General features: G+C 45.8%; 1 protein-coding gene across 1 annotated transcript in view; it reads left to right on the top strand.

Annotated features, from left to right (window-relative positions):
- The window catches only part of LOC146206412 (uncharacterized), an 83,006-nt gene extending 71,158 nt beyond the window's left edge, over positions 1-11,848 (top strand). Inside the window, exon 2 of the mRNA XM_084587024.1 lies at positions 11,349-11,848. Coding sequence (XP_084443150.1) covers positions 11,349-11,848 — 500 coding nt within the window. The remainder of the gene's footprint in view (positions 1-11,348) is intronic.
- The last annotated feature ends 1,851 nt before the right edge of the window (positions 11,849-13,699 follow it).

Below are 13,699 nucleotides of genomic sequence, written 5' to 3'. Positions count from 1 at the left end.
ACTCCGCATGGCGGACCATCGTACGGCTGTTCCACAAACTGATAAGTACCATCAACATAAATAAATCACAGGGCACATCACAGTTTTTCTCAACAGGCAAAAAATACTGTACGGTGTGATTTCAACCGCCTTAAGAGTTCGCTGTAATGTGTCCCAGAAGAAATAACATCACGGCACAAAAAATTAAAGAGCACTGCAGAATCTGCATTGGAATAATGCGAAAGCACGGATGCTGCTGTTGGTTGCTTCTGGTTGATTCTAGTTGCTTAACTGACTTCTTGTTTACCCATTTTAGTATTTTGTACTTTCAAACTGCGCGCCAATCCTTTCCTATGCCCTTTTTCGGCTCTAGTTCCGGTTGCGTGACGTCACAACCTTGACGTCACCCTAATTAGCTGCCTTAATTAACTACTTTAGTCTTTGGTACGTTCAAATTGCACGCCAATCCCTTCCTATGCCATTTTTTGGCTTGCCTTCAGGTTGCGTGACGTCACATCCTTGACGTCATATTAATTGACTGATTTAATTAACTAAAGCTGATTGACTTCTAGGAAGGGAAAGGCGCGGTAACTGTCTCACTTGTTTTCTGTGGACACCTCAACCGCGCCGTAAGGGAAGGGAGGAAGGTGGGAGTGAAAGTAGAAAGAGAGAAAGAGGAGCCGTAGTGGAGGGCTACGGAGTAATTTCGACCACCTGGGGATCTTTAACGTGCGCTGCCATCGCACAGCACACGGACGCCTCTTCGTTTCGCCTCCATCGAAACGCAGCCGCCAAGGTCGAGTTTGAACCCGGGTGCTCCGGCACAGTAGTCGGACGTCTTACCACTGCACCACCCCGACGGGGCGATTTAATGAACTATTTTCGTATTTGACACATTCAAATGTGGCGCCAAGCCATTGGCTAATGAGACCATGTTCGCCTTTACTTTTATCTTTTTTGCCTCTGTATAATTACTTAATTAACTCATTGGCCTAATGTTTTTTTCAGACACAACATTACGTCACCTACTATCGATTGACACCACTGATTAACCTCTGCCACTTCTCAACTACACACAACTGCTGCGGACACTATTTTACGTGTTTTGCCGCTAATTGGTTACCTAATTACTTACAGACCTAAATATTTTTTCGAACACAACATTACATCACCCACTATCGATTGGCACCACTCATTAACCTCTACCTCTTCTCAAATACTCACAACGGCTGAGGACGTAATTTTGCTGGCGCGGTCTGTGGACAGAAATCTGTGAACAAAGCGAAGTAATTCTTTCGCATTAATAAAACAACGATCAATAGTATCCGGCATATTACAGCGGCGGCAATTCACCGGCCATGGCACAGACATCTGCTTAGCGTAAAGCCGAGCCTTGGCAGGGGCGCTGATGTGTTCAATCTAAAGAATGTTTTCGTAGCAGTTTGAATGCGCTTGCTCTTAATGCGCTGTAAAACGCTAGTGTGAGGAAACCTCTGATAAGACTGCCGATACATTGGTGTATGGAACAAAGACTCAATGAGAACCTGGGTCATCTGTCTTCTGTAAAGGCTATACTGCCTATACAGGTTATCTAAAGGAAAGCGCGCACTGAGGAAATTTAAGGCGCCCGCAACTTCCTTGAAGAATCCCCACAGAGACATTTCACAAGCCCATCCTGTAGGTGTGAAGAGATAAGGCAAACGAGCACTGAGACGACACCGAATGAGCACAGTGGCTAAAATTGGGTGGTTTTCCAATTTGAAAAGGAAAAAAAAAAGTACACGAAAAAAGATAGTTGGTTTGAGTAGGGTGCCTCGATGCGCGCTCTCTCTCGCATCGCGCATCGAGGCACCCTATAGGCTGGATGGAATATAGGAGCGTCCCCTTTGAAACGGGGTGGTAGCAGTAGCTATCATGCTCATTTTTCTCCCTATATCTTAATTATTTATTTATAATCGGTTAACTAAACCATCATTCTATTTATTAAATTTTTGTTCCTACATTACTAACATTATGTCACTTCTCTGCTTTTAAGCCACAAATCTTCCAGTCGTTTTTTGCTAGTTTCTACCGCCGGTTTATTCACCCGGCCACTGGCATCTCTAAACCCCAGAGCTTCAGGAACAATGATTGCGCCTGCATCAACTTCCGGATGGATACCATTACATTCGAGTATAATATGGTCAATTGTTTCACTAGAGTTACCACATACAGCGCATGTGTCATCTCCATTGTTAAATTTCTTGAGGCTTGAGCGTGTTAGAGTGACACCTAGCGTACGCTTTGTAGTACGTAAAAAAAGTGTTAGGGATGCCTACTCATGTTGCAGTAATAATAATAGTCGAATTCAACCGGGGAGCGAGGTGACTGCGCCCACGCAGTGATCGAGGTCTTGACGCAATGAAGCATTTCGTGAGATAAACAAAGATGAAAATTGGAATGCACTTCGACTACGTGTTGCTACTAGGTCGCGCAGCCTCGAAAACCTTCAACAAGGTATCAATATTGCCGGTTCGATGTGCAACACGGAAACACATTATAAGAATATCCATAGATATTCCCCTAATTATTCCACCATAATGCTAAATAACATTAATGAATCGAGAAAAATCTGCGGCGAAATTGGGGCTGTGCAAAAAGAGTGATCATTTCGCATTTCACACATAATCAATCGTAAGTGCCTCTACCGACATTTTTTTTTTTCGAGGTTCAACAATGCGTACCGCGTGATCCTCACAACAGCACAGTCCTTCTTATTTTATATTTATTTATCAGTAACCAGCGCCATAGTAGCGAGCTAGGTTTTATGCGATGCAGATGTGGAGAAAAACAAAGCATTCCTGTGCGGCTGCATGCAAACCAGTCCATATTGAACTGCCCAGATGTATGAGAAGATATCAGCCCGAGTCGTTTCGGGACGGCAAGCCCTATAAACCAAAATAAACAAGCATGAAAAAACAAGCCCGACCCATCCGCTGTAACAAATACCAGCTGGCTGCTCAGCGAAACAATGAAAAATATTTTTTTTCTTTTTGTCGGCGCATATACATTTCGCATGAATCTTCTCCTAGACTGTACATCGAGGGCCTAACACTGAACATTGCTAACCTGGCTTATATGCCTATGGATCGATGGGCCTAAGAAGGAGACAGGGGGCTGCTGTCAAACAACGAAGCGCATGTTAGTATATACAGTGACACAGTGCAGCGCAGCGCTGATCACGAATTTGTACCGAAATAGAGACAATATTCAAGTGTCAGTGGAAGAAGTCTGGGGCCACGAAAATGATAGCAAAAAACAAGGCAGCAGAGCAGCGCTTTAGAACTAAATGCTTACCAGGCAAGGTCGCAGCATTAATGCTGTTCACTCTTTTTTCCGATAGTCCTTGAAAGGAAGGCCGCGTTTGGTCGAATTATATATCGAAGTTCGTGGCTAATATTTGGAATCGCGGATCTTCTATGTGAACACAGTAAGAAAAAGAGCCACGCGAGCAGCTCCAAAACCTCCAAGAAAAAAAAAAAAAAAGGAAAACGGAAAACACGCTTACTCAGTCTGTTGGCTGACTCAGCTGCCCGGCGTCTGTGATGACAACGTTGCTCACCCAGAAGCACAAACAGGGCTTAATTTGGCAGCTTTGGCACGTTGTACAAGCACTTATTAGCGCATGTCGTCACTCCTAATTACTATTTAATTAGTGTGCATGGCAGCGGGCAGACGCGCTGTCGCTGCACATTGACCCGGCGGAAAGCGTTCCTTACGCAGAAAAGGCCGCCCCTCTCCATCCCTTCTTTCTCTAGCTTATATCTGCCCAAACAGCCGCCAGCAAACAAGGCTACACCGCGGACGAGCGCGCGCCGGTACGCCGCGAGTGTCTCGCCCGATGCGCTCCATTCATTCACCCGAACAACCTGCCAGTTCCGTACACACGAGCACAGACGGCTGCGCCCAAGACCGCAAAGAGGAAGCAGAAAAAGAACCAAAAGCAAAGGACACGATGAGGAAAGAGGCTCAGCTATAATTAGGAGCGCGCGCGCGCAGTCGTCTTAGCCGCGCTAATTACAGGCAGCTAATTCTCTCCAGAGCGGCCCTCTTTAAGAGACATCGCCTCGCAGATTGGCTTCCGTTAAACCGCTCTGTCAAAAAGCTTCTCATCGGGGCACCAGGCGGCCCCCAATTTTCGCAGCGCAGTACGAGCCTCCCTCGGGCCTCTTTCACGCCTCCTCCTTCCCACCGCGGTGGCCATAAAGAGAGGGAGACCGGGGTGCAGACGTGCAAAATGAAAGACGGGCTGCAGGGCGCACGCGCCCGCCAGGGCTAAAGGGAAACACGTCGTTCTAAACCATCGTCGCACCGCTCGTTACTTCGACTCCCCGCCAACCCGCCGCGCTGTCATCTTTTTTTTTTTTTTTTTCTTGCACTTTTTCACTTGCTCGGTCTACCTTTCGGTGGCCGCGAGCCGGCCCGGATAGCATAGGCGTGTTCGCGTCGTCCACGAATGAAGATGACGCGGACGCAGCCAGTGTCATACGTACATATGTGCTTATATATGTATATATATTCGGGCGCGAGGTTTATAAATTACGACCCCTGGTGGCCTCTAAAACGTGCGGCGGCTCCGACAGAAGCATAAACAGTGACTCGCCTCTCGCAAAGTGCGCCTCGGAGCACACTGCTTCGCCGCGGAACCAACCAGCACTTTATGCTAACTTGGATGGAAAAACTGCGTCACTTTTAAAAGCTGCTGCAAGCTATATACCTCCTCCTCCACCTCCTCCTCCTTGCCTTTCTATTGCCTCCTTGCATCGTCCTGTGGGTTTTCACTGTCACGTTTCCTTTAGGTATTTGTATTTGCCTTATCCCCTCTATTTGCCTCGTCAATGCCTGCGCGGCTGTTTTTCTTTTCTTCTCCTTTTCTGTTTTATTTCAATGCGTTCGGTTTCCTCTTACGAGAATGCTAATGAATATGCACAGGTATTTTCGCCGGCAGGGAAGCGCTGCCGGGTAAACTTTGTGTCGGCTAAATCAGGTGCGGAATTTTGAAAGCAGGAGATGAGAGGCGCTGATGTCAGAATACTGTGTAGCCCTCTATAATCCCGCTCATACAACGAGCTCTGCCCACACATCCTTCCTTAACCGCCGTCCGAATTTCCGTCCTAAGTTCATAAACTGGAAGCACGTCACTTCAATTTGCAAAAATAGTAAGTGGCTGTACACGGAACACGCTACTTGAGTTAGCGCAGACACTGGCAATACGTAAACTAAGTTAGTTTTATTTTAATATAGGCGGCGTAAAAAAAGCTGATCCGGAAAATTCTTCCTATCAGCCCCTACTTGTCCATTAGGATATGCGATACCTGTTTATATGCAGACGTTTTTTTTTTTTTTTTTTTCTTTCTTTTTTTTCCTACGAGCTGCTTGGAAAGTATACACGCGGTGCTGCGTAAGGCGACCGCTCTGAAAGCGAGAAAATGGGCGCACCATAAGTTTTAGGGTCGCCTTGTTTAAGTAGATCGACTGATACCGAGCTTTGATGAAGAAAAAAAAAAAAGAAATGATTGATCTGTGTCATTTTCACCGTCAAGCCGGTGTTTCAGCTGCGCGCACTCGCGTAGTTTGCCCGCCAGGGCTCATACAAGCATGAAGGCACACTTTATTGCAACAATAATTACCAGTATCCCAAAATAGCCTAGACAGAACGTATTAGAGACGCACAATTTATTCTGAAATATATATCTATAGAGAGGGGATGAGAGAGAGTTTGAAGCTGAATCTTGCCATTTGTTTTCAGTTTTCTTCTAAGTAAACAATTGTTAGTTTTGTTACCAAAACGAAATGCATAAATAGAAAAAGGAAACGCTTCAAAAAATTCTAGAGGGCAGTTTAGACAACTAAAGTGCGATGAGGCGAAATTCATTATAGCGCGGTGGATGCTAGACCACCACTGCAGCACATATATCTCCTTATCTTCTTTCACTTCCACCTTCCTCCCTTCCTTTACGGCGTGGTACATGTGTCGGCGGAGAATTGTAACAGATACTGCACCTTTTCTATCCTGTAAATCAATTTAAAACGCCGCTGATGCCTGCTGTACTAACGCCTCCTAGACATCTGGGTCTGCTTCTGTTTGCTGTGTGGTGCGGCATTAGAGGAAACGGCAAATGAAAGGCGCCGCACGGACGCCTGGATCGGACGCCCGGCGGAGTCAGCTTCGTATATGCATGAATCGCCTGGTGACATCATGACCCGTCATGACGGTACATCACGCGCCCCTTGTCGAACACAACCAGCATTTCATTGAAGGCATCAAAGTTCACCGGCGTTCTATATTTCGTTTACAGGAAAGGAAAAGTGCAGCATCTATCACTCGCGGAATCCGTTTGGGTTGGAGATCCAATGGATGGAGGTTTGATGTCCGGTGGAAACAAGATTTGTTAGTTTATTTTTAACTGTCGCTCTCGAAAGCGTGACACCTTTGCTGACAACCTTCTCTGGACAACGATGAGGCATTCAAGGCTTTCGCCTTAATAATTTCAACTGAAAATTCGGCGTCATTGGTTGCATCGGTTCGTGTGCCTTGTAATGCAAAACAGATTTTATACCCGATCAACAACCAACGTGATCTGTATACTCCTTACACGAAGGATAAGTCACAAATTCTATAAACGCGGCTTTCACGACTGCACAAAATGGCCACTACCAGCGATTTTGTTAGCAAATTTAGGCCATCTTCCCCGTCACAAAAAAATTGTGCTAGTAATGTGCAAATTTTATAGGCTTATAGTTTTGAACGCGGATTCTGCTCAAACCACCGTGAAATTCTATTTTTAAGTAAATTCACAAGTTACAATTCAGGGCCAACCAAACAGTTTCATTTTTATGTTTTTTGGGACATTGTAAAGTAATGGATAAAGAAACAAAAATTGGAGCAGAGGCGAAGGTATAAAAAACGGATAGAAGGAACTGGTGCTTACGTTGATCCCATTTTTTTATAATTGAACGCCGTCGTTATGGCCGGAAATGTGAGCGCTCGAAAGCATTGAAAGTTCTCACGCCAAGTCAAGCCTTCATAATTAATTACTCCGCGCCATGGATCGCTTCACGAGAGAATTTAATATTTTTGTTATTGTCCGCAAAATACAAGCGAAGCTTGTTGAAACGTGCTTTTGCTAAAAACATTTTAAGGTAAAACCAAAGTGAAAAGCGAGCCTCGGAAAGCTATGAAATAAGATAGATTTTCCAAATATAAATATTAACCGGTGATAAGTGGCCGCGTGCGAAGACAGTGTTCTAATAAATAAAACATTAAGATAGGCCACATACCTTTCTTTTATATTTTAGTATTAATCAATTAGCTTGTTTATTTCGTTCGCGTTATAACGTATGACCTCAAGGCGTTTCTTTCCCAATATTTTACCGATAATTTAGTTACTCCGCGTTGGTTGGACTCGGCGTACAGATGGTTTTATCGTCAGTAATTCTGGGAAACATTGCTCATATTTCATTCAAAGTTTGAGGTTAATGTTTAAATGTATTTCTAAAGTAAAATAAAAACAACGTTTCTTGTGAATCTTGAATCATATTGCCAAAACAACCCACAAGGTTCATGATCTCCGGATTTCTTCCTGAATTCCTGATTCCAAATAACTGCCATTTCTTGTCGCGTGACGAAAACTCACTCTGCAACTATTATCAAACAAACTAGGATCATCAAAATTTTCTCAGGCCATTTTTTTTTTCATGCTCATAAAAATCATTGCATCCTATATCAAAGTGATAGATACCCAGAAATCCTGGACCAGCTGACTTTCTTTAGCGGGGAGTCGTTTATTAAATCAACTTTTCGATTACAGCAAGATTGCGCCATAGAAATTATTATATATTCACATGTTCCCTCGAAGCGCTTACACCTGACCCCATTGGTCCTTTGTGGCCGTCCAAAGTTTAAGCATCGGAAGGTTGGATAGCTCCTATCAATATTTTCATAACAGCATCTTTCAATGTAATGCACAGTTTCGAAGAATTGAAAGTGGCGTGCGGAAAGTCTGGACTTGTGAGCCTCTCATAGGACAGTCACCTGACAAATGAAAAAAAAAGACACCCTTTCCTGGAGTTCTGTTTTCAGAGAAAGTCTATCGCGGAGCTGAGCCAAATCTTGTAATTCTGAACCTCCATTGTGTTTACCAGCATCCACAAAGGACGAGTGGGTTTCATTTAAAGGAAGAAGTTATCACCACCAGACCGTGGTCACAAGGGAACGAGATGCGTAGCTTTTTATTGTACCCATTTAGCTGCGCTGAGATGGATAGTAAGGAGCAATTTCTTCCTTAACATTCACTGTGACAATATTTGCTACACACTCATATATGTCATCTAGCAGAATAACGTGCAGTTGTGAGCATTGAACGTTCTTTTCATGCATGAACCATAATCTCTAGCTTTTTCGCTCAAGTATGACCTAAAAACTTATGCGCTATTTTTCTGAACGTGCAGTTCAATTGTTGCTTTACAAATGACGCGACTTAGCTGAGCTCGTAGGCGCATTCTCAGCCGTAAACAGGTGACTCATCTCTCCCACGCCCCTGTAGAGCGTGCTTTGCCTGCACGACATTTATGCAGTTGGAAGAAGCCGACTACACAAAAGCGTGGCAGCCTGGCAGGCAGTCGGTATTAACAATGAATCTGGTTTAATTTTTGCTACGTATGACCTTGTAATCCAAAAGGAGTGTAGGAGTAGGTGAAACATCCAGGTAAATCGAAGAAAGAGTACACCCAAGTACTAGAGGCATTACTAAGAGTTGGCTCTGAGGTGGTATTGCGTCGAAAGAAAAGATCGCTCCAGGGGTAGAAGATGCAAATTCTTTAGTTTGTTATTTAATCGGGCACATAGTTGCGTACAGTGACGAGTACAGGAAGCCTCAGCAGTACCATACGGACATCTCCGAAATTAAATATAAAGGACTCTGTGTAAAACGACAAATTTGCAGATTAACAAAAAAAAAAAAAAGAAAAAGAAAAATTCGAGATCCGAATCTCGTAAACGTAAATGTTGAATTTCTCCCTCCTCTATTTCTGCCTCAGGAACAGACAACAGCTGGCAACGATGCGACATGCAGGCGAGGGGATAATGATCGTCTCGCCGCGAGAATGATGCACGCTGTGTGCGTCTGAGCGCGCCGTGCACTGAGCTCGACAAAGGTACAACTTGCTTGTTAAGTCACACCCATCAAAAAAAGACAGGTGGTTCATAGCAGCACGTAATTTAGCAGGACATGCGGGACGCACATTTACAGGAGTCGGCTAAAACTGCTCGCGTGTATGCGACCGCCGAGCGGCGCACTCGAAAGCAGGGGCTGGGCAGTTTTCCGCCATGGTCGGCCTAAGCGTTCTTTCATATTTGATGCGCTTCCCGAGAACCCGCACGCAGGGGCTGGCGCGACGGTTTCATTGGCGGCTGCACCCGGCTATCAATACTTGAGTGCATCCCTTTGTCTGCGAGAGCTTGCGCAGTAAGCTGACCTCTGTGAACTGCCTACGCACGTGGCCCGCGCCACCGGTGGTTTTACGATGCAGTGACCTTTGCCCCCTGTTGGGGTGGCCCAATTTGTTGAATTCTATAGCCACTGGTACTTAGTGTTAATGCCAATTTTATGTTTTAACCACGAATTCAAACCGATTGACCATGTCTATAAATATTCCGTACCTTTCTTATATCAAATAGAAGAAGGAATGAGAGAAATAAAAATATAACGCCACACACGCGCTTCCCTTCCAGAAAATGTGTTACTTGACGCAGTGTGTCGTATTTCACAAGGATTTTCAGAATCGTGCGTGTCAGTACCAAAATCTTAACACCCTGCTGCTGGCTTAACAGCTGGCTTGCCGTGCTTCCTTTTGACTGAGTCAATGTGTTCTCCGTCTCATTCTGTCTTTGTCACAGAAAGAAGCGGTAACAGAAAAAGATAGAATCACTTAAACGTTCTATTTACCGACCAAATCACATTGCTGTTATTTTCTTGTCGCGTCAATTACAAAAAAAAAAAAAGTGAAAGGGGGAAGAGAAGACACAAAGGGCCCACCTGCTCAAATATTGGTTGCAGTGACCTAGGAACCGTTCCTATATGAATGATTTGTACCTACCTGATACATTATTTTCGGTGATAATCAAACGCAATGCACTCTCTAAGAGGGAAGCGTGCGCCTTTTTGCGTTAATATTTATTTTGATAGACTAAAGCGCAGAGAATGTGCATAGACAACGTTGTAATTGGAAGAATAACTCCATTCTATCTGAGTTTTGACTGTGTCGTATGTAGGATGAAAAATCATGTTCATTTAATTTTTTTCAATGAAATTCCGCTTAAGGTATATTCGTCCAAAAAAAAAAAAGCTACTCAACCGTGTTCAAAATACGAGAAAATATTTAGTGCAGTACTTTCTAATAGCTCTGCAGTTATTTTGTCGTAATTTTCTGTAGCCTTTAGTTATGTAGTAATATTGTTTTAACTTACAAATTTCTGGTGTTACTAAAGAAATATCTGTAGTCGCAACACGTTCCCTGATAAAAACCACACAAATCTTCCGTTGTGACATCAGAAAATTTTCGGTAGTTTCTTTTTTTGCAACTGATTTTTATGCGGCAGCCCGCCATGCTGCAGCTCTTGGCGGTGTGTAGTGTATTCCGTTGAGCGGCCGCGTATTTTTTGCGCACGTACCAAGTGCCCTCAGTGTAACCTTCATTCAGGCTGGCAAGCAGTAATGAATAAATGGCTTTCCGAAGGCAGAAACTTTAAAAAAAAAAGCAAGAGAATAGGCCCCGTCTACGCTTGGTCTTGAGCGGCGAATGGCTGAATCCAAGTTTGCGTGTTTCTCGGGTTTGGCCGGAAACTGAAGAGCTCTAAGGAACAGCCTGTTGAAGGGCAGACAATTTATTCAGTGACGCATACCTTTACTGTGTTTACAAGTTACGGTCTAAGCAGACACTGACAATCTATAACACAATGGAGCAACTGATGCGAGAATGCCGTTCATGTGCGCTCACGCGCACAGGTTTTAATACTTTACTCGAGAACGTGCCAGAAAAAGTGTCAATTCAAAGCGTCTTGCACGTCAAATAAAAAGTGATTTGCTTTTAAATAAAAAAAAATCGAAATAAGCCTGGACCTACTGCTCAATATTCGGGTCTCCGGCGCATTAATTAATATGTGCACATTTTATTCTTTTTTATTTACGTCACTCCGCTTTGACGCAGTTTTTTGTGTGACGGAGCATGCTCCTCAGAAGCCAGACGGTGCGTTCTCTCAACTCGGTTGAAGGAGCACGCTGCGTTCAGCAGTGCATTGGCTGACTTGCGGTGTCCCTTGCTTTTCGCAGCGATTCCGTCGTCGGGCTCCCCGCCCCCTGCTCGTCCAGAGCCGTCCACGAGCGCAGGTAGCAGCAGCAGCCGGGGCAGCCCGGACCTGCCCTCCGCCGACGGTGACGATCCCAAGAGCAAGCAGCAGCAACAGCAAGCGGCAGCAGCGGCCGCGCAGCAGCGGCGCAAGAAGAAGACACGCACCGTGTTCACGCGAAGCCAGGTCTTCCAACTTGAGTCCACGTTCGACATGAAGCGGTACCTGTCCAGCTCAGAGCGGGCGGGCCTCGCCGCGTCCCTGCAGCTCACCGAGACCCAGGTGAAGATCTGGTTCCAGAACAGGCGCAACAAGTGGAAACGCCAGCTAGCCGCCGAGCTCGAGGCCGCCAACCTCGCCCAGCAGCGCATGGTGCGGCTCCCTCCGGCCGCAGCGGTCCTCTACGAGTCCGCGGCGCAGGACGCCGCTGCCGCGCTCGGGCCCTTCTACTACCCGGGAGGCCCGCCGCCGCCGCCGCTGTGAGAGCCCTTCCCCGCAGTGTGTACATAGACCCTCGCCCCTCTTTTTTGTACCTCCCTCCCGTGCCCCCTGAACGATGAATAAACGCGACTCTTTGTTGAGCCCTGGCGTCGGTCAATCTCCAAGAGCGCGCGCGCCTTTTAATTACGGCCGCATCTAACGAGCGCGCCCTCGGATTTTACCCCGCGCCCCGCTAATGGGTCGAGCGCATTAAAGCCGCGCTGCATTATTTAGCGCTCGCCTCCCCTCGGCGCAGCTTCGTGCTGAGAGGAGCAGCCGGTAAACAGGCGCGCGGACGGACACGGCGCGCCAAATTGATAAAAATGGCCCGCGTGCATCTCCAAATTGGGCGCCCGCCAGCCATTGGCCACTTGACGAGTCAGCGCCATCAATGTTGCAGCAGCACCGCCTCGGCGGCCGTGGCAGCCTCGCCACCTGCCGGCCGGCGGCGCATATGAGTCACGCGCTACGCCCGGCGAAAGGCGACACCCGTCCCGTCTCTGTGGGACGTTCCTGCACGCGCCCACCGCTGGCAGCTCTGGTTTCTGCAGATTAAAGAAAAACAGTCCGAGTAATCAGCTCAAAGACGGTTTATATCCTTACGCTAGGGTAAAGGTGTGAATTCCGCTCTCTGTGAATTCCCCGCTTTTTGCTAGGAAAATATGTCTATATTTCAGACCATCAACGATGAGGAGTGTGTCCCTGCCAAGGATACTTTCAAGAGGATAATCAGCAAAGTCTTGTAATAGTGACGCATAACACCTTTCTTGAGAGGTGGTTAGAGGGCACCTATAGGGGGCATTAGCCAGCTTGATTCAAGCGTTACCGCTTCTAGAGAGAAACAGAGGAATCACAACGCGTCGCCCTAACGAAAAAAAAAAAAAAAAAACGCTGCTAACAGCGTGCTCAGTAATAGTTCCCGCGCGCTTTGAAGGAAAAAGTTCCTTGATTACAAGGTGATCAAAACATATCCTATATATGCAGACTGAACTAGCCAATAGTACCAGCTTGCCTTTATGCACCCTTAATGCCACAAATGATTCCGAACGAGGAGAGGGGACTATGAAACATTAAATCATGCCAGTTAGCTGATTTAATCAAGGAAGTCAAAAAGAGCGCATGACTTGTGGCACATTGAAACGCAAATAAGGTGAAGGTACTGTCGGCCATATAAGTTACGAATGCGGTTGTGTTAGAAAGAAGTTATTTCAAACAGTCACGCAAGCTATTAGCCTGAAATATCTGCGAGTGTGCGCGGAGCAAGCATGTTCCCTCAGCAGGTAACGTTATTATCAGATCCGTGGCGAGGCAGCACAGCGATATTAGTTTGTTTTTTCGAGATGTACGCATCTCGCAAATTTTTTGGCGGATAGTATACAAATCATGGTGCCGGACTTTGCATTACGAGCATTTACCCGGTGATTCGCAAGAGGTCCGATTTTCCCTGAACTCAAAGCTGATGCGCCCCGCACTATCAACCGCAAACACATCACCACAGTACAAATTCGCAATAAACCTAAATGGAACATATAGGAATAAACTATACTCCTCGGGTGTTTCACAGAACAAGCTATGACCACTGGGATGAACCAAGCGCACATCTAATCTCTCCTAGATCCAAAGGTCTTCGCTCTTTGATGATCGAAGACGGGGTCGAAGCAACGTCAGGTGAGGTGTTATAGCTGGCAAATGGATGCAGCTGGCACAAGACCAAGTTTATTGGAAAGATATCGAAGAGGCTTTTGCCCTCAATTGGATGTAGTCAGGCTGATGATCATAGTCACTATATTGGCGTAAGGGCTTTGCAAAAAAAAAAAAACAAGGTGCACTGCGAAAGCTAAATTAAGTATTGCG

The sequence above is a fragment of the Amblyomma maculatum genome, chromosome 1 (genome assembly GCF_055883805.1).
Source record: "Amblyomma maculatum isolate TAMU_Amacu chromosome 1, ASM5588380v1, whole genome shotgun sequence".
NCBI classification, from domain to species: Eukaryota; Metazoa; Arthropoda; class Arachnida; order Ixodida; family Ixodidae; genus Amblyomma; species Amblyomma maculatum.
Note: the sequence above shows the minus strand (reverse complement) of the source record. Positions and strands in the feature narration are given on the sequence as shown.